The sequence below is a fragment of the Gymnodraco acuticeps genome, unplaced genomic scaffold (assembly GCF_902827175.1).
Source record: "Gymnodraco acuticeps unplaced genomic scaffold, fGymAcu1.1, whole genome shotgun sequence".
NCBI classification, from domain to species: domain Eukaryota; kingdom Metazoa; phylum Chordata; class Actinopteri; order Perciformes; family Bathydraconidae; genus Gymnodraco; species Gymnodraco acuticeps.
In genome coordinates this window covers 2,067,480-2,086,038 of record NW_022990016.1, presented here as the reverse complement: position 1 = coordinate 2,086,038, position 18,559 = coordinate 2,067,480, and the positions used below count along the sequence as shown (strand labels likewise).

Here is an 18,559-nt window from a genome sequence, read left to right as displayed (position 1 = left end):
ATGCGAGTATATACATAGATGGTGGGGGGAAGCTGTCCATTGAACGACAGGTTGAGATTTGTACCATTACCGGGGCCAGTTTTGCAATGCTCTCCCCCGAAGGTGCTCTTTAAGAGAGGTTTTGAAGGTAAGTATAGTTTTACTTTCCTTTACAGTTGTGGGAAGAGCGTTCCATCTTGATGTGGCATAATTGCGAAACGTGTATTGTACCAGGGTGTAAATATGTCCGCTCAGCCTCTTAAGCTGGCTGGGCATTTTAATAAGGGCCTCTATAAGGAACATGTTTTTGGAGCCAGCTTCAAGTGGCCATTCACGTCGCTGCAGTTTTTAGCTCTTCCGTGCTGGCTTCATTTTTCAGCACGGAGGTTCAACTAGGTCCAGAAACACGACTCCATGAATGTTCTGGTAGATTATTTGTCAGTGCTTGGTTCACAGCTTGTTGCACTGCCCCTGAGTGGATGAAAAAATGAACCAATGCAGCTTTAAGGCAAAGGACCAGCTGTAACAACTCCTCCTGTGTGTTTTGGGAGACTTCCTCATAATTAGATACACTGCTCATTAGTCCCCATGTAAGCAAACACACAGGTGCCAGTGTGAGGTAACAGCGGTAGCGATGAAGCTCTATCAATCTTCCAAAAGTGCACTCGTGCAAAATATGTGTTTACCCTAACCCTACCTTTAAAGGAAAAGAAACAGACCATCAGAATCTGTAGATCAGAAAGGTGTTGTTGTCACATTGATAATTGAGTTATGGTTTTGTTACATTTAATTAAACTCCTCACATGTCCAATTAGTATGCAACACGCTGAGGGGCATCCAAACCTGCAATTTGTTGGTATGATGTCCAAGATTGCTTCTTCTTCAATAAAATCGTTCGTATGATTTGAAAACCCTTGACATGATTTTGTATTTTTTTAAAGCATAAAAGCAATAATAACAAGATTGTGTATTGACTTGCATTATAATGTAAACAGCAAGCTGAAGATCCTACCATTGGATGATAAAGTGACAGACGTTATAAAGTATTTTCATGTGTCTGTGTTTAGCCTCCCTGTGCATGCTTCCCCTCCCTTTCTGTATGAATGCCACAGGCCTATCACCCCTCACTCCAGATTTAGACCTCAGTCTTTCCCAGACATTCATTCCCAGCTGGCTATAGCAGCAGGTTGTGCGCATATTTACTTTGTCTTGTACGTCCAGTACCTCCTTCTTTCCTTGCTTGGACTTCTTTATATTGACATGGTAGCAGAGTTGGACAGCAGGTCGAGGGTTGTAGTCCAGGCTTTCACCAGCAGTTCTGGTTTCACAGGGGCAGACCTCCTGCTCCCCTTGCCCAGTCATGGAGCCTTTTGCAGAGGTAGGACACTCTGCTCACTCACTCCACCAACACTTGCTGTCTGTTTTACTGGTAACTGAAATCTGCTGAACATGACTTTGTATCAGAGGATCCAAAAGAGGGCTTCTTTACAATGCAGGTTCATTGTATCAGCTGTTCATTTCCATTTTAAAGTCAAGCACATTCACATTCTTTGTGTAGTGCCTGAACAAAGTGAGTGTGTGCATGCACCGATTCTAGCTGTTAAGCTGTGAGATGTTAACAGTCTCTTAAAGTTTGATTTTAATTGTATTATTGTTTATTTTCATATCGTTAACTTCTCATTCCCTTTTTTACCCATTTGTCTGAAACCGCCTATAATGGGTATCTCGACCATTTTTTTTACCAGCAAAACACCAAGTTTTAAATATGATCCTTAATTATCACTTTGAAATCTATAAAGAGAGACTTGGCCTTTATAATTTGGAATTGAAAAACGCACGACAATCGTTCTTTTCTGACATCATTAACAAAAACAATGCACGTGCCTTGTTTGCTACCGTCAACAGACTAACTAACCCCCCAGTGTCAGTAGCCTCTGAATTTCTATCCACCAGGGCGTGCAATGATTTTGCCTTCTTCACTGACAAAATTCAGAAAATCAGACAAGCAGTCAGTGCCTCTGCATCAGGAACAGCAAATGTGTTGTCTCTGTGTCCACTTAACATCAATTCAAACACCATGACACAATTCCATCAGATTAATGATAAAAACCTAGAGGACATTAATCAACTTCTGAAATCCTCCTCCTGCTGCCTTGATATTATTCCAACAGGATTTTTCAAAGATGTTTTGCCTTGCATGGCCTCAGATCTACTTCATATAGTAAACAAATCTCTTCACTCAGGTATTTTTCCACAGGCCCTGAAAACGGCAGTCATTAAACCGCTCTTAAAAAAGAATAATCTAGATGCTTCAGTAATGAACAATTACAGGCCCATATCAAACCTCCCATTTCTAGGTAAAATCATTGAAAAAGTTGTTTTTCAACAGTTGAGTAATTTCTTGCATTTAAATAACTGTTTCGATGTGTTCCAGTCAGGCTTTCGTCCAAACCACAGCACTGAGACTGCTATTGTAAAGGTCTTCAATGACATCCACTTAAACACAGACAGTGGCAGAACTTCAGTGTTAGTATTATTAGATCTCAGTGCTGCGTTTGACACTGTTGACCACAACATATTACTAGACCGACTGGAGAACTGGGTGGGACTTTCGGAAACAGTTTTAAATTGGTTTGAATCCTACTTAAAGGACAGAAACAACTTTGTTTCTATAGGTAAATACACATCTGAGTTGACAAATATGACATGTGGGGTTCCTCAAGGCTCCATCTTGGGGCCTCTTCTCTTTAACATCTACATGCTACCACTGGCTCAGATAATGAAAAACAACAAAATAAGTTACCATAGCTATGCAGATGACACACAAATGTACGTAACAATTTCACCAGGAGACTATGCTCCAATTCAAACACTGAGTAAGTGCATTGAACAAATCAATGACTGGATGTGTCAGAACTTTCTCCAATTAAACAAAGATAAAACTGAGGTGATGGTTTTTGGAGCCAAGTCAGAACGTATAAAAGTTAGCGCTGAGCTTCAGTCTGCAATGTTCAAATCAACAGATAAAGCCAGAAATCTAGGTGTAGTCATGGACTCTGACCTGAGTTTCAACAGTCACATTAAAACAGTTACTAAATCAGCCTACTATCACCTAAAGAATATATCTAGGATTAAAAGACTAATGTCACAGCAGGATTTGGAAAAACTTGTCCATGCTTTTATCTTCAGTAGATTCAACTACTGCAATGGTGTCTTCACAGGTCTCACTAAAAAATCTATTAGGAAAATGCAGCTGATTCAGAACGCTGCTGCTCGAGTCCTCACTGACACTAAGAAAGTGGATCACATCACTCCTGTTCTGAAGTCTTTACACTGGCTTCCTGTGTGTCAAAGAATAGATTTCAAAATACTGCTGCTGGTTTATAAAGCACTGAATGGCTTAGGCACAAAATACATTTCTGACCTCCTGCTAAATTATGAACCATCCAGATCTCTCAGGTCTTCAGGGACTGGTCAGCTTTCTGTCCCCAGAGTCAGAACTAAACATGGTAAAGCAGCGTTCAGTTATTATACTCCAAATATCTGGAACAAACTCCCAGAAACCTGCAGGTCCGCTGCAACTCTGACTACTTTTAAATCCAGGCTGAAGACTTTTCTTTTTGTCGCTGCTTTTAATTGAACTATTCATATCTTAGACTGCACTGTAACTTTGATCCATGTACTTTTTCTTTTAATGTTTAATTGAACTATTCATATCTTAGACTGCACTGTAACTTTTATCCATGTATTTTTTCTTTTAATGTTTATTTTATTAGCTTTTCTTTTTAATGACTGATTTTAAATGCCATTTTATTAATGTCTTTCATTTTTTGTAAAGCACTTTGAATTGCCTTGTGTTGAAAAGTGCTATATAAATAAACGTGCCTTGCCTTGCCTTTGAAACACATTAGAGACATGTTAACCACATAGCTTTTAATATCAGAAAATAAATACTTGATGGTGTGAAACTATTCCATAAGCTTGATATCATTTTTCATTCAGGCCACACAAGTGGATGGTGTCCTGTAAGGCCAACATATGGATAAAAAAAGAATTTCAAAGTACGCACTGCTCTTGTGGCACAGAGATATGCCGCAGTTCTTGTGCTGCTTTAATGTTGTTGTTGCTGATGTTACTGTTGTTTAATGATGAATAACTGTCTGGTTAGGGTTTCTTTATACTGTAGACATACGTGCATATGTTATTGTTTGTTTCCTGCCTAGGACCCACAGATATGAAGTAGCTCATAGCTAATTCTGGTAAAGCTATAAACGCTGCGCACACTCCATGTCAAACTTAGTCCATTCCTCTCACCCTTTTCCCCGTCACTCCTCAAGTCCATGGTGATAACAGAGAAACAGAGCTGCTGTCACTTCCTCCTGCTCCTTCTGGGAATCTCCATTGTCTCCCAGGCATGCTGCAAGTTGGACTCTTTCCAGGATATACGTTGCACAAATTCCATGTTTTATCTATTTTCCACAGTTTTTCCAATGCAACTTCTTCAGGGCCTTAAATGACAGGATTGTTGCAACAAAAATATAAATACACATTCTTGTTTGCTGCCATAAAACATGCCATCTTATATGTAGACAGTCCTACAACCGCTCTGTCTTTAACACACGTTTTCATCACAGATACAGATTATATTACAGACCATGCAAGTCAAATATCACTGAGGGCTTTATTTGGTCCTGGAAACGTGACAACTACACTACAAAAAGTGTTGATATGCTTCCTTTCCCAGGCTCCGTTGTTTGAGATGGACCAGGAGGAGGATGAGGAAGAAGATGGTCTCCCAGTGAGGAGCAGAGGTAAGATTGGAAGATTGTGTGATTTGTGTGTATAGTGATTGTTAAAAAAATATCACTCGCCACCAGGTTGAGAATCAATGATCAGGTAACTAATTTATTCTTGCAAGAAGGAGCCGAGTTAAATCACATACAAAGGATATGGGTTAACTCACACACATGGGGTATGTTGCTCAACGGAGCAGCAAAAAACATCAGGCTTATATAGGCTAGTCCAAAACACAGGAGATAACAACAAAGTCGTAAATCGAGGTGGCGCTAATATCAGCCGCGGGTGTCGGAAAGTCGGGTCATCTGCGATGGGTCATCTGTGACGTCTTCTGGAAAGAGTCACGTACTTCCTTCACGCTTTATAGAAATGAGATATTTAGGAGACAGCAAGTCTGTCTTCTCATAAATATCAACAACTTGATATGCCCTGCCTCCTCCTATCACAAGAAGAGGCAGCTGCAAGGTCATATACAGTTCAGAGCCACACATGATATCAGTGCATTAAAATAACCCAAAGAGTGGAGAAAACAGTATTTCTCCAACATATCCCTCCTGTTTATACTACGGAATAACATAGAACTTGGAAAATACAAATGATTATAAAAGATTAAAAATTCATATACAAAAGTACCCAAACGGCTGAGGTATAGGTAGATTGTATAGGCACATGTTTTAATGTAATCCGAATGGATGCCATGGCCTAATTATTTCTCTGTACATCGTCAGTTTCTATCACTCAGACCCGTTACTGTTTCCCTGCTAACGTTCACTCTTTAAATTCTACTGGGTTCTGTTGGTTTCTTCACTGGTTTGAGACAAGTGCCCTTATTGGAATCACCTCCCTTTGTAGCCAGACTTCACCACAGTAGAGGCGAGTTTCTGTCTTTAGGTTTAAACAGCTTCACAGTCAGATGTATCCAGGATGGTCTCTCCGCCACTCTAACTGCAGTCAGTGTAGACAGGAGTGCTTGGTAGGGACCCTCCCACTTGGGCGAGTGCCAGCTCTTCCTCTTTATCGCTCTGGTGAACACTCACTCTCCTGGTTTCACTGTCTGTGTAGTGTCAGGTACTTCCTGTGCAGAGGGGACAATAACATTTGTGATCTCTTTTCTTCTCAACATTTTTGCCATATATTCTGCTGTGTTTTCACTCATACTCGTCCTCTCTTACAAATGGTTTTAACTCAGGCAGATAATATGGTCTTCCATATAACATTTCAAAAGGTGATAGCCCTCTAGCACTGGGTAGGATGTGCATGCTTAGCATCACTGGTGCTAAGCATCTCATCCATGTTTTTCCTGTCTCGGCCATCATCTTCTTTAGTTTAGCTTTTACTGTACCATTATTTATTTCTATCAACCCTGCTGATTGTGGATGATAAGAACAATGTTGTTTTAATTGTATTCCAAATACAGCTGTCAAATCCTGAATTACTTTATTTACAAAGTGTGTGCCATTATCGCTATAGATCTTTTCCGGAATTCCAAAACGTGGGATTATGTGATTTGTCAATGCTTTAGCCACTGTCAATGCATCCGGATTCCTAGTTGGAAAAACTTCAATCCATTTTGAGTACGTCAATGATTGTTAGACAATATTTCATTCCCTCACATTTATTTAGTTCAATAAAGTCCATGCAAATGTGCTGAAACGGATACTGGGGCTCCGGTATTTTACCTCTCTTTGGTCTGAACTGTCCCTGAGGGTTATACTGTGCACACACAGAACATGCTTAACCATTTTACTACTTTTAGTACTTTGTAAAGCCATAGGCTGTGAATATCTTCTGTATTACGTCCACCATTCCCACTGTTGAGCCGTGGTCCAACCCATGGCTCAATACAGCTGCATATCGAAATAAGCTTTTTGGTAATACAAATTTGCCTTCTGTACTTTCCCACAACCCCTCTTTATTCTGTGTACACAACTTCTTCTTCCAGTATACCTTTTCTTTGTCAGGTGCATTCGCTTGCATGTCTTTTAGGATGTCATGATCAATGTGTTCCATATTTTCAGAAATATATTGGTCATTGTCCTGTCACTGTCACTGCGCTGCTTTCTTAGCCTCTTCATCTGCCTTTTGGTTCCCTGTGGAAATTGGGTCCGTCCCTGTAGTGTGTGCTGCACACTTACAGACAGCCACTCTCTTAGGGAGTTGTACTGCATCCAAAAGTGATAGGATCAAATCTTTATCAGGGCTCGACATTAACGACTAGGTAATCCTTTTTTAAATAAATCAATTCAATTAAATACTGCATCCAAAAGTGATAGGATCAAATCTTTAGTGTAATAGGTTTGTTTGTGGATGTTACCATCCCCCTATTTTTCCATTGTTGTGCAAACACATCAAGGGGTTGAAACCAAAACGATGCCTGTATTGACTTTCTCTCCTGTGTCGGTAGTTCAAGGATCCGTCACTCCTCTCCTCTCCAGCGAAACCTATTTACCAAATTGTTTATTTGTAAGGGAAACAAGGTAGGGGTCTTTTTCTAAGAGTCTCTCGACTCCCTGTGCACAGTGTCAGGCTCGTTTGCCCGGAGAAAAAAGGAGATCTTGGATCCGGCTCGAAGGACCAATATGTTAAAAAAAATATCACTCGACACCAGGTTGAGAATCATTGATCAGGTAACTAATTTATTCTTGCAAGTAGGAGCAGAGTTAAATCACATACAAAGGATATGGGTTAACTCACACACATGGGGTATGTTGCTCAACGGAGCAGCAAAAAAACATCAGGCTTATATAGTCCAAAACACTGAGATAACAATAAAGTCGTAAATCGAGGTGGCGCTAATATCAGCCGCGGGTGTCGGAAAGTCGGGTCATCTGCGATGGGTCATCTGTGACGTCTTCTGGAAAGATTCACGTACTTCCTTCACGCTTCATAGAAATGAGATATTTGGGAGACATCAAGTCTGTCTTCTTATAAATATCAACAACCTGAAATGCCCTGCCTCCTCCTATCACAAGAAGAGGCAGCTGCAAGGTCATACACAGTTCAGAGCCACACATGATATATCTGTTGCAGCCAATTTGATGTATTTTAATATTTGTATATGAAGGTGCTGTGATACTACTGAATTGACCTGGGCATAGGCGGGGACTCAGCCAATTTCAGGGTACAGCCTACTATTTGGGGAGGACACAGGTGCACAGCATTAGGGATTGGGAATCACCAGAGGGAAGCCACACAGTTTTTCAACCGTGCGTGTTTTCTGTTTGTTTTGAGTTAATTTCGGTTTATTTCTTTATCACAGTTAGTTGTTTAGTTATCAGTTAAACACCCGGCTCTTGTTTTGCTGTCATCATCCTGCAATCCAAATAAACATCTTAAATGCACTCAAAGAGAAGACCTGATTTGCTGTCAACACCACGCGTCTGGAAAAGCTTCACACCATATCCCTCACTGGCAAATATTTGTTGTTCGGTTGCCTTTACAATATCAGTGCATTAAAACAACCCAAAGAGTGGAGAAAACAGTATTTCTCCAACAGTGATTGACGATAGTTCCTGTGCAGCAAGAACGTCTACAGCCTCAAGTGCTCCTGTTATTCTGTAGAATTGTTTGCGTGAACAATGTGCAAACAAACCTGAATGATTTGATAATGAAAATCATTCAAAAGACCTCATGAAAGACGACACAAGAAGTGAGGATACCCGGCCCGGAGGAAGCCCGGGGTCCCCTTCTGGAGCCAGGCCCAGAAGGAGGACTCGTCGGCGAGCGTCTGGTGGCCGGGCTTGCCACGGAGCCCGGCCGGGCCTAGCCCGAAAAGGCAACGTGGGCAACACCTCCGCTTCTCCGTCCCGCGGGCCCACCACCTACGGGAAACATCGATGGGGTCGGGTGCGCTGCCAGAAGGGTGGCAGTGAAAGCGGAGGGTCTCGACGGACCAGACCCGGGCAACAGAAGCTGGCTTTGGGGACGTGGAACGTCACCTCTCTGGGGGGGAAGGAGCCGGAGCTTGTGCGGGAGGTGGAGCGTTACCAGTTGGATCTGGTTGGGCTCACCTCTACGCACAGCGTCGGCTCTGGAACCTTACTTCTGGATAGGGGTTGGACTCTATTCTTCTCCGGAGTTGCTCAAGGTGTGAGGCGCCGGGCGGGTGTGGGGATACTCACAAGTCCCCGGTTAGGTGCTTCGTTGTTGGAGTTTACCCCAGTGGACGAGAGGGTCGCCTCCCCTACGCCTGCGGGTTATGGGGGGGGAAACTCTGACTGTTGTGTGTGCTTATGCACCCAACAGCAGTTCAGAGTATACGGCCTTCTTGGAGACCCTGGAAAGAGTCCTGTATGGGGCTCCTGAAGGGGACTCTTTAATCTTGCTGGGAGACTTCAACGCACATGTGGGCAATGATGGAGACACTTGGAGGGGCTTGATTGGGAGGAACGGCCCCCCTGATCTGAACCGGAGTGGTGGTTTGTTACTGGACTTCTGTGCTAGTCATGGATTGGCCATAACAAACACCATGTTCGAACATAAGGATGCTCATAAGTGTACGTGGTACCAGAGCACCCTAGGCAGAAGGTCCATGATCGATTTCGTTATTGTATCATCGGACCTGAGGCCGTATGTTTTGGACACTCGGGTAAAGAGAGGGGCGGAGTTGTCAACTGATCACCATCTGGTGGTGAGTTGGGTCGAGTGGCGGGGGAAGCCTCTGGATAGACCTGGTAAGCCCAAACGTGTAGTTCGGGTGAACTGGGAACGTCTGGAGGAGGCCCAAGTTCAGGAGGCCTTCAACTCACACCTCCGGCGGAGCTTTTCGGGCATTCCTGTGGAGGTTGGGGACATTGAACCAGAGTGGTCGGTGTTCAAAGCCTCTATTGCCGAAGCCGCGGCGGGGAGCTGTGGTCTCAAGGTCCTAGGTGCCTCAAGGGGCGGTAACCCTCGAACCTTCTGGTGGACACCGGTGGTCAGGGAAGCCGTCCGACTGAAGAAGGAGGCCTTCAGGGATTTGTTATCCCGGGGGACTCCCGAGGCAGTTGCAAGGTACCGACAGGCCCGAAGGGCAGCAGCCTCATCCGTGGCCGAGGCAAAGCAGCGGGTGTGGGAGAAGTTCGGAGAAGACATGGAGAAGGACTTTCGGGCGGCACCAAAGTTGTTCTGGAAAACTGTCCGACACCTCAGGAGGGGGAAGCAGGGAACCATCCAAGCTGTGTACAGTAAGGATGGGACGTTGTTGACCTCAACTGATGGAGTGTTAGGGCGTTGGAAGGAACACTTTGAGGAACTCCTGAACCCGACAACTCCGCCCTCTATGTTAGAGGCAGAGCTGGAGTATGACGGGGGATCAACACCAATCTCCCGGGGGGAGGTCACTGAGGTCGTCAAACAACTCCACAGTGGCAAAGCCCCGGGGGTGGATGAGATCCGCCCGGAAATGCTGAAGGCTCTGGGTGTTGAGGGACTGTCATGGTTGACACGTCTCATCAACGTTGCGTGGAAGTCGGAAACAGTACCGAAGGAGTGGCAGACCGGGGTGGTGGTTCCCCTTTTTAAAAAGGGGGATCAGAGGGTGTGTGCCAATTACAGAGGCCTCACACTACTCAGCCTCCCCGGGAAAGTTTACTCTAAGGTACTCGAAAGGAGGGTCAGGCCGATTGTCGAACCTCAGATTGAGGAGGAACAATGCGGATTCCGTCCTGGTCGTGGAACGACGGATCAGCTTTTTACTCTCGCAAGGATCCTGGAGGGGGCCTGGGAGTACGCTTATCCAGTCTACATGTGTTTTGTAGACTTGGAGAAGGCGTATGACCGAGTTCTCAGGGAGTTACTGTGGGAGGTGCTGCGGGAGTATGGGGTGAGGGGGTCTCTACTCAGGGCCATCCAATCTCTGTACTCCCAAAGCGAGAGCTGTGTCCGGGTCCTCGGCAGTAAATCGGACACATTTCCGGTGAGGGTTGGCCTCCGCCAGGGGTGCGCTTTGTCACCAATCCTGTTTGTAATATACATCGATCGGATTTCGAGGCGTAGTCGTGGGGGAGGGGGTCTGCAGTTCGGTGGACTAAGGATTGCACCACTGCTTTTTGCAGATGATGTGGTTCTAATGGCTTCATCGGTCTGCGACCTTCAGCACTCACTGGATCGGTTCGCAACCGAGTGTGAAGCGGCTGGGATGAGGATCAGCACCTCCAAATCTGAGGCCATGGTTCTCAGCAGGAAACCGATGGACTGTCCACTTCAAGTAGGGAATGAGTCCTTACCCCAAGTGAAGGAGTTCAAGTATCTCGGGGTCTTGTTCTCGAGTGAGGGAACAATGGAGCGTGAGATGGGCCGGAGAATCGGAGCAGCGGGAGCGGTACTGCAGTCGCTTTACCGCACCGTTGTGACGAAAAGGGAGCTGAGCCAGAAGGCAAAGCTCTCTGTCTACCGGGCCATTTTCGTTCCTACCCTCACCTATGGTCATGAAGGATGGGTCATGACCGAAAGAACGAGATCGCGGATACAAGCGGCCGAGATGGGTTTTCTCCGCAGGGTGGCTGGAGTCTCCCTTAGGGATAAGGTGAGAAGTTCGGTCATCAGGGAGGGACTCGGAGTTGAGCCGCTCCTCCTTCGCGTCGAAAGGATCCAGTTGAGGTGGTTCGGGCACCTAGTTAGGATGCCACCTGGGCGCCTCCCTAGGGAGGTGTTCCAGGCACGTCCAGCTGGGAAGAGACCAAGGGGTAGACCTAGGACCAGGTGGAGGGATTATATCTCTTCGCTGGCCTGGGAGCGCCTTGGGATCCCCCAGTCAGAGCTGGTTGATGTCGCCAGGGAAAAGAAAGTTTGGGGCTCTCTGCTGGAACTGCTACCCCCGCGACCCGACCACGGATAAGCGGGAGAAGATGGATGGATGGATGGATGGATGAAAATCACATTCCCAATGCCCAACGTTTATCATGATTATTGCAATAAAGGTTGTTGATATTTTGACTTTACATCATATCTCTTGGCTCCAGTGTATATGAAGTGTTTTCACATGTTTATTTGTAATTGGTAGTCATAAGCAACACATACTTTTGTACCCCATTCAGCCACAGACCCTGACACGTTCATCTACATGAACTTCATGAAGAGTCACTGCTGCTATGACGCCATCCCTACCAGCTCCAAACTGGTCATTTTTGACACAACACTACAGGTATGGGACATCTTTTATTTAAAAAATAAATAAAAATGTTTTATATGCATGACTATTTTGGGTTGTAATTATTAAATCTGTGTGTGTTTCGACAGGTGAAGAAGGCTTTCTTTGCTCTGGTAGCTAACGGAGTGAGGGCCGCTCCACTGTGGGACGACAAGCTGAAGTGTTTTGTGGGTGAGCAATAACACACATGTGGCTCTACCACTTTTTGGGAGAAAGAGACTTTGTGGTATATATTTCAAGAGGCCATATTTCGTTTTTTCTGGTTTTCCCTTTCCTGTGTTGGATAGGTTTTTGTGCATGTACTGTAAAAATGTCTGCAAAGCCTATAATCCCAAAGTTCCCTCCAGAGGAAGTTGCTCTCCCACACGTCATTGGCCTTCAATGGACTCCTTGTGCTTCTATGGGCTAGCACTCCAGCACATTGTACGTGATAGGCTGAAGTTTGGGGAATCTCTAAGCGGTTGACCAATCAGAGCAGACTGGGCTCTGGTTTCAGACAGAGGATGAAAAGAGGTGCTGCAGCACAGGCAGTGTGAGAAAATAAAGACATTTTTCCCAGTAGAAGCACCAAATATGAACCTGAGAATGAGCTTAATACGGCTGCTTTAAATGTTCCCATACATGTCAGATGTTTCCATTGTGCCTGTGTTTGCGTGCAGGTATGCTGACCATCACTGACTTCATCAACATTCTCCATCGCTATTACAAGTCTCCTCTGGTGAGCCGTGTGACCTTTGGATTATTTGTGGCAAATAAACACCTTAGGTCCTAAGAGTGTGTTGCATGCCAGTCGGTGTCGTGTTGAAATGCCATGCACCATGCACAGTGGTGTCACTTTTTTAAATGATCCGTTTTAAGTAGAAAATCCGGATTTAAAAATCACACATATACTTTCGAGGCTGATGATGTTTCTTTGTTCTGCAGGTTCAGATATATGAGCTGGAAGAGCACAAGATAGAGACATGGAGAGGTCTGTACAACATTATATAGTTGATTTCTTTCTCTCTTTTTTTTTAACTATCTACATTTTGTTTTGGTAGTTTGAACTTATTGTCATTGCGTAGTACATGTACAGTACAGGTGCTGTGTAACAAAATGGTTTCTCTGCATTTGACCCATCCTAGTGTTAGGAGCAGTAGGCTACCAGCAGTGTAGGGAACGGTGCCTTGCTCAGGGACACCTCGGTAGCACTTGGTATTTCCGGGACTTGAACTGGTAACCTTCCAGTTGCCAAGCCAAGTCCCTATGGACTTCGCCACCACCGCCCTTGTGTTAATACATTGTGATTCTCTATCTTGGCAGAGATCTATCTACAGTACCATATCAACAGACTGATCAGCATCACACCTGACTGCAGGTGAAAACCAGCCTCTCAAATAATTCATTAAATTCAGGTTCATGGTAAAATGTCTTCCTATAAATTGTAATATGCCACATAAGATACTATAGCCGTTTAAAACATTGTCTTAGGTATTTAAAAGTGGGATATTTTCATGGCTCTTTACACACTCTCTTGTAAGTTTAACTATTGTGTTAGTGCTAATAATGGTTGGTGGTATTTTCAAAAAGCTGTACATTTTTGGGCTTAAAGTCAACCTTTCTACATTCGGAGCCAGTCATCACCCGAGTCCGAGCTGTGCCTTATGTTGTTCTATGCTAAAGTCCTCATGTGTAATTATAATAATCGTAATCATGGGATTCTATTTCTCCCCAGTCTGTTTGATGCCATCTACTCCTTGTTGAAGAATAAGATACACCGGCTGCCGATCATCGACCCGGCGTCAGGAAATGTCCTCCACATCCTGACTCACAAACGCATCCTCAAGTTCCTCCACATCTTTGTAAGATTTCTCTGAGAGTATCTTTCTGGGGCTTGTCCTAAAGTTGTTATACATTCATCCAAATAGGGTACTTCCCCCATGGAGTAATTTGAGGATGTGCTGGAAATCGGGTTTTGTATTTAGAGAAGAGAGAAAGGGCAAATTAGTAAATCAATAAAAATGTGGGGTGAGAAATTGATACATTTATATAGATTGCATTACTGACAGAATTTAAGAGAACCAAAAACAGTGAGAAATGTTAGCAGTGCATTTCTGTTTGACTTCTATGGAATTGTTCCCAATTTGGTTTGACATTAAGATATTGTATTTGTCTCTCTCCTCCCATCCCCTCCAGGGATCTATGATTCCTAAGCCCAGGTTTCTTCAGAAGCGGATCAATGAGGTGGCGATCGGTACCTTCAGAGAGATTGCAACAGTCCAGGAATCGGCCTCAGTCTATGACGCTCTGACTATCTTTGTGGAGAGAAGAGTTTCTGCCCTGCCAGTAGTCAATGAGCAAGGTATAGGCCAACATAACATTTTACTGTAGGATGTTAAAAAAGGGTCATTTTGTTTGTCAGTTTAATAAAAAGAGGGTTTCAGTTGACATCTATGTTTTCATCTACCATCTATGGTCTGCAATGTTCTCCTCCGTAGGTAAAGTCGTGGCACTGTACTCCAGGTTTGACGTCATTGTAAGTTAGTTTCACACATCTCATAATAATTGTGGTTCCTTCAATCCCTTGTCATGCTCATTCCAATTATTGTTTTTGTCTGGTTTAGATATCATTCAGATATGGCTTAATACCCGCAAAAGCACAGTCAAATGCATCATTTTCATCCATATTTTGGAATGCCATTTTCCATGTCCAGATTTTGCAGCTGCATGCTCAGCTTTCAATGCATGCAATGAGGACTATATTGCCTAAAATCGACTACATTTCAACTTAATCTGCTGTTAGTGGACCAATATTGTTTTCTGTTTTTCTCCTTGGTTCAGAACCTCGCAGCCCAGAAAAACTACAACAACCTGGACATGACGGTGAGGGAGGCCATTTCCTCCAGAGCCTGCTGTGTGGAGGGAGTGCTGAAGTGTTACCCTTACGAAACACTGGAGACCATCATCGACCGCATTGCTAAGGCTGAGGTAACACACACATTCATTCACTGTCTGACTGACATAACCTTATTATACTGTATGTAGGATGAATAATGTTCCCTAACTGGTTTATGCAATTAAGGTTTTTCTTGTTCATATACATTGGACTGAACTCTAATCTATTAGCAGTTAGCTTTCTGTTACGATTCTTACACATTAATGGGTCATGTTTTCCGTTGTTTTCAATAAGGACACAGTCAAGATACACTCAAACGCAAGTGGTTTTTGACAATGAATTAGAGAAAACAATATTTGTATTCCACTGTGACCTCCCATCTCTGAATGTTTATATGAAATGAGCATTTCAATTCCTGTTTTGAACAGTTACCTTCACAGATTTTGTTTGTCTTTCTTTATAATTTTCCTTCTGGTATTATTCTTTTACATGACAGTATGTGGCACGTGCAATAATCAAAGCATGACGACCATGTCCTCTCTCCTCTAGGTGCATCGTTTGGTGTTGGTTGACAGCGGTGATGTGGTGAGAGGGATTGTCTCTCTGTCTGACCTTCTACAAGCCCTGGTTCTCACTCCTGCAGGTATTGATGCGCTGTACTCCTAACGCCAACTCCAATCCCTTGCTCTTTCTCTCAAAGCCCCGGTCCTTCCATCTACCTTCAAATCCTTGAAAGTTTCCTGCTCCCTCAATCTATGTTCCTTCTCCTCTTGTGAATGCTCTTGTTCCTAATAACAAAACTTTTCGTCTTCTTCAACTTGAAATCCTCCTGAAGACAAAGAGTGTCTTTCTTCGGTTCCTGTGAAATGTTCTGACGTCAAAGGTCCGACTCTTCCTTCGTCCTCCCTTCCTGAAATCTCCTGAACCTTTCAAGAATACTTGTAAATACTAATTAAAGAAATTACCACGTTTAGGAATTCATCTGAAGACCCCCCTCCAGGATAGTGAGAGATCTAGTGAGAGATCAATCTCTGAAATATGTTCTTAAACCTTGCTGTGATCAACTAGCAAGTCTCTTTCTGCTATTTCCATATCAACCAACCACCTCAACAGGAGAAAAACTGCCTTTTTGTTTCCTCTAAAACTAATTTGAAGCATCAAACTAAATGATCCCGATCTGATGCCTCTGTAAAATAAGTAAAAAGACCCCTTCAGAACCCCCTGCCTAGCCAAAATCAACATTGCTTTAACAATTGCTTTTTTACAAAGTTGGATGTGACCCCCCCCCCCCACACACACACAACGTCTTCAGGCTGCAGTTCCTCCTCTGAAACCACCATGTCACCAGCTTCAGTTAGCCAACAAACCCCAGGTATGAAGCCCAAGCTAAGCTGCCGGTGGCTGCCTGTCTTAGCTTGCATTGTCATAATTAGAAGGCCTTGCTGCTGCCTGTTGTGGTTCTTCTGATGATTTCCCGAGAGGTTCACATGAGGGGGAATTGGTACATGTATCACAACTGTTTGTTTAGTATATGTTAATGTAATGTTGTACCCTCAAGAGGCTATAAAGCCCTGATTGAATATGAAATCATTCACCATCAAGGTGTCCACCTGCTGTGATTGTCTGTCCAATTCCCACCCATCTCTGCTGTAAGAACGTGAACACATCCGGGGACAGATGTGTCTGTACTCAGATCAGTGATGTGATGGTCAAATAGATATGTTTTAGTAGTGAGCATGTGAGATAAATTTGAGTCTGATAGTCATCATGTTGAATGTATATGTGTATAAGTGCTTTATGTTGGAATGAATGCAAACAATAACTGTCTGACTATGAGCAAAATGTCTACTAGGATGATGGGTCCAGTATTATACATATATGGCAACCTAGTCTGTTTTTTTGTTGGCTGCAGGTCAGAAAATATGGGATTCAACAAGCGATTTAGATTTGGCTTCACCTTCTAGGTAACATACAGGCTCATTCAAATATCTTGCCGTGACGTAAATTACCACGTTAAGGTTGTCTTTACATCTGCGGGGCATGTCATAACAATATGCTGTATTTACATCATACCAGATTTACCTAAAATACAAGTAGCCATCACTCATGACGAAGGTCCATTAGTTTATTTAAAGAACATGTTGTGATTAACAAAATATAGGGGCTACCAATCGTTGTTTTCATTGCTGTCCAACTATGTGAACACCTGAATCCACACAGGCTGTAAACAAACAATATCATCCAGCTTTTCTGGTTTCTCTGATATGATGTGAACATTTCGTTGAGTTTCAGCCCTGATGAAACATGTACAGCATCAGACTGTGTGCTTTAATGCCTGTCCTCTGTCTACAAACAATGTACATATTGAAAAGATGATAAGTAGTAACAGATAGACTTAGTGTTGTGAATGTGTATACATACTGTATGTTAGGAGTTTGTTTCTTAGTTCAACTGCTGGCAAAACTCCAAATGTCCAACTTGCCTAAACATTGGTTAAGGTGACGTTTTAGTCACAGAAGTTAAACTTGGTCTCAGACTGATTTCATTAACTCTCTCATTTGGTCTTTTCCAGATATGTGTGAGGGATCATACTTTCAACAATGAAGAAAACAAGATGGACGTTGATGGATTGAAAGAGACTATAAAGGGGCAAGTAAACCGGGGATTAGCAGAGTTGAGTTACCGCTGAGAGGTCATTGGTTTCAATCCCGGTCCAGAAGACAAATATGGAAAGAGAAAGGGAACATTTTGCAAGGAAGATACCGCAGAGTTGAACTATTTCAAAGGTGTGGCTGGAAAACTGCGTTGACCTGACATCCAAAGACTTTCTACCTGACCTGGACTGAAGCATCACATTTTAAGTTACTTTGCAAGTTAGGTTGTATGCAAATGTAGTTGTTCAAGTTATATTTAATGGTATGTAGTTCACCTTTTGGACTTAGAATGATTACAAATTAGAAATTCTTATATTGTATTTTAGAATTGTGATCACCTTTTTATAAATGCACTTGTGCTCCAGTCACTGTGAACAAATACATAAAATGTTTTGCTTTAAAGTGTACTGATGACTACTTATCTGCAGAAACATCGTTTTCCTTGCAACACGGTTATTTAGGTTTAGTATAGTGAAGAACATCGATATGATGCAGTGGTCATTTAGGACCAAGATAAATACAAGGTTTACAGATCAATAATTACAAGGTCATTTACAGTGGGGCAAAAAAGTATTTAGTCAGCCACAAATTGTGCAAGTTCTCCCACTTAAAAAGATGAGGCCTGTAATTTTCATCCTAGGTATACCTCAACTATGAGAGACAAAATGAGAAAACAAATAAATCCAGAAAATCACATTGTCTGATTTCTAAAGAATTTATTTGCAAATTATGGTGGAAAATAAGTATTTGGTCAATAACAAAAGTTCATCTCAATACTTTGTTATATACCCTTTGTTGGCAATGACAGAGGTCAAACGTTTTCTGTAAGTCTTCACAAGGTGTTCACACACTGTTGCTGGTATTTTGGCCCATTCCTCCATGCAGATCTCCTCTAGAGCAATGATGTTTTGGGGCTGTTGCTGGGCAACACAGACTTTCAACTCCCTCCAAAGATTTTCTATGGGGTTGAGATCTGGAGACTGGCTAGGCCACTCCAGGACCTTGAAATGCTTCTTACGAAGCCACTCCTTCGTTGCCCGGGCGGTGTGTTTGGGATCATTGTCATGCTGAAAGACCCAGCCACGTTTCATCTTCAATGCCCTTGCTGATGGAGGTTGTCACTCA

At 43.3% G+C, this 18,559-nt stretch overlaps 1 protein-coding gene across 1 annotated transcript; it reads left to right on the top strand.

The window, feature by feature from the left end:
- Nucleotides 1-1,150: 1,150 nt before the first annotated feature.
- prkag3b (protein kinase, AMP-activated, gamma 3b non-catalytic subunit) lies at nt 1,151-18,004 on the top strand. The gene is made up of 13 exons (XM_034213724.1): nt 1,151-1,357; nt 4,724-4,790; nt 11,793-11,899; nt 11,995-12,076; nt 12,565-12,623; nt 12,830-12,875; nt 13,208-13,262; nt 13,620-13,746; nt 14,081-14,246; nt 14,383-14,420; nt 14,726-14,872; nt 15,330-15,423; nt 17,353-18,004. Exons 1-13 carry the CDS (start codon nt 1,340-1,342, stop codon nt 17,382-17,384), a joined length of 1,038 nt encoding a protein of 345 aa, XP_034069615.1. The 5' UTR covers nt 1,151-1,339; the 3' UTR covers nt 17,385-18,004.
- Nucleotides 18,005-18,559: the final 555 nt, after the last annotated feature.

Coding starts and splice junctions, on each gene's coding strand:
- prkag3b (XM_034213724.1), top strand. Junction 12,077..12,564: donor CAAGCTGAAGTGTTTTGTGG/GTGAGCAATAAC, acceptor GTTTGCGTGCAG/GTATGCTGACCATCACTGAC. Junction 14,873..15,329: donor ACCGCATTGCTAAGGCTGAG/GTAACACACACA, acceptor TCTCTCCTCTAG/GTGCATCGTTTGGTGTTGGT.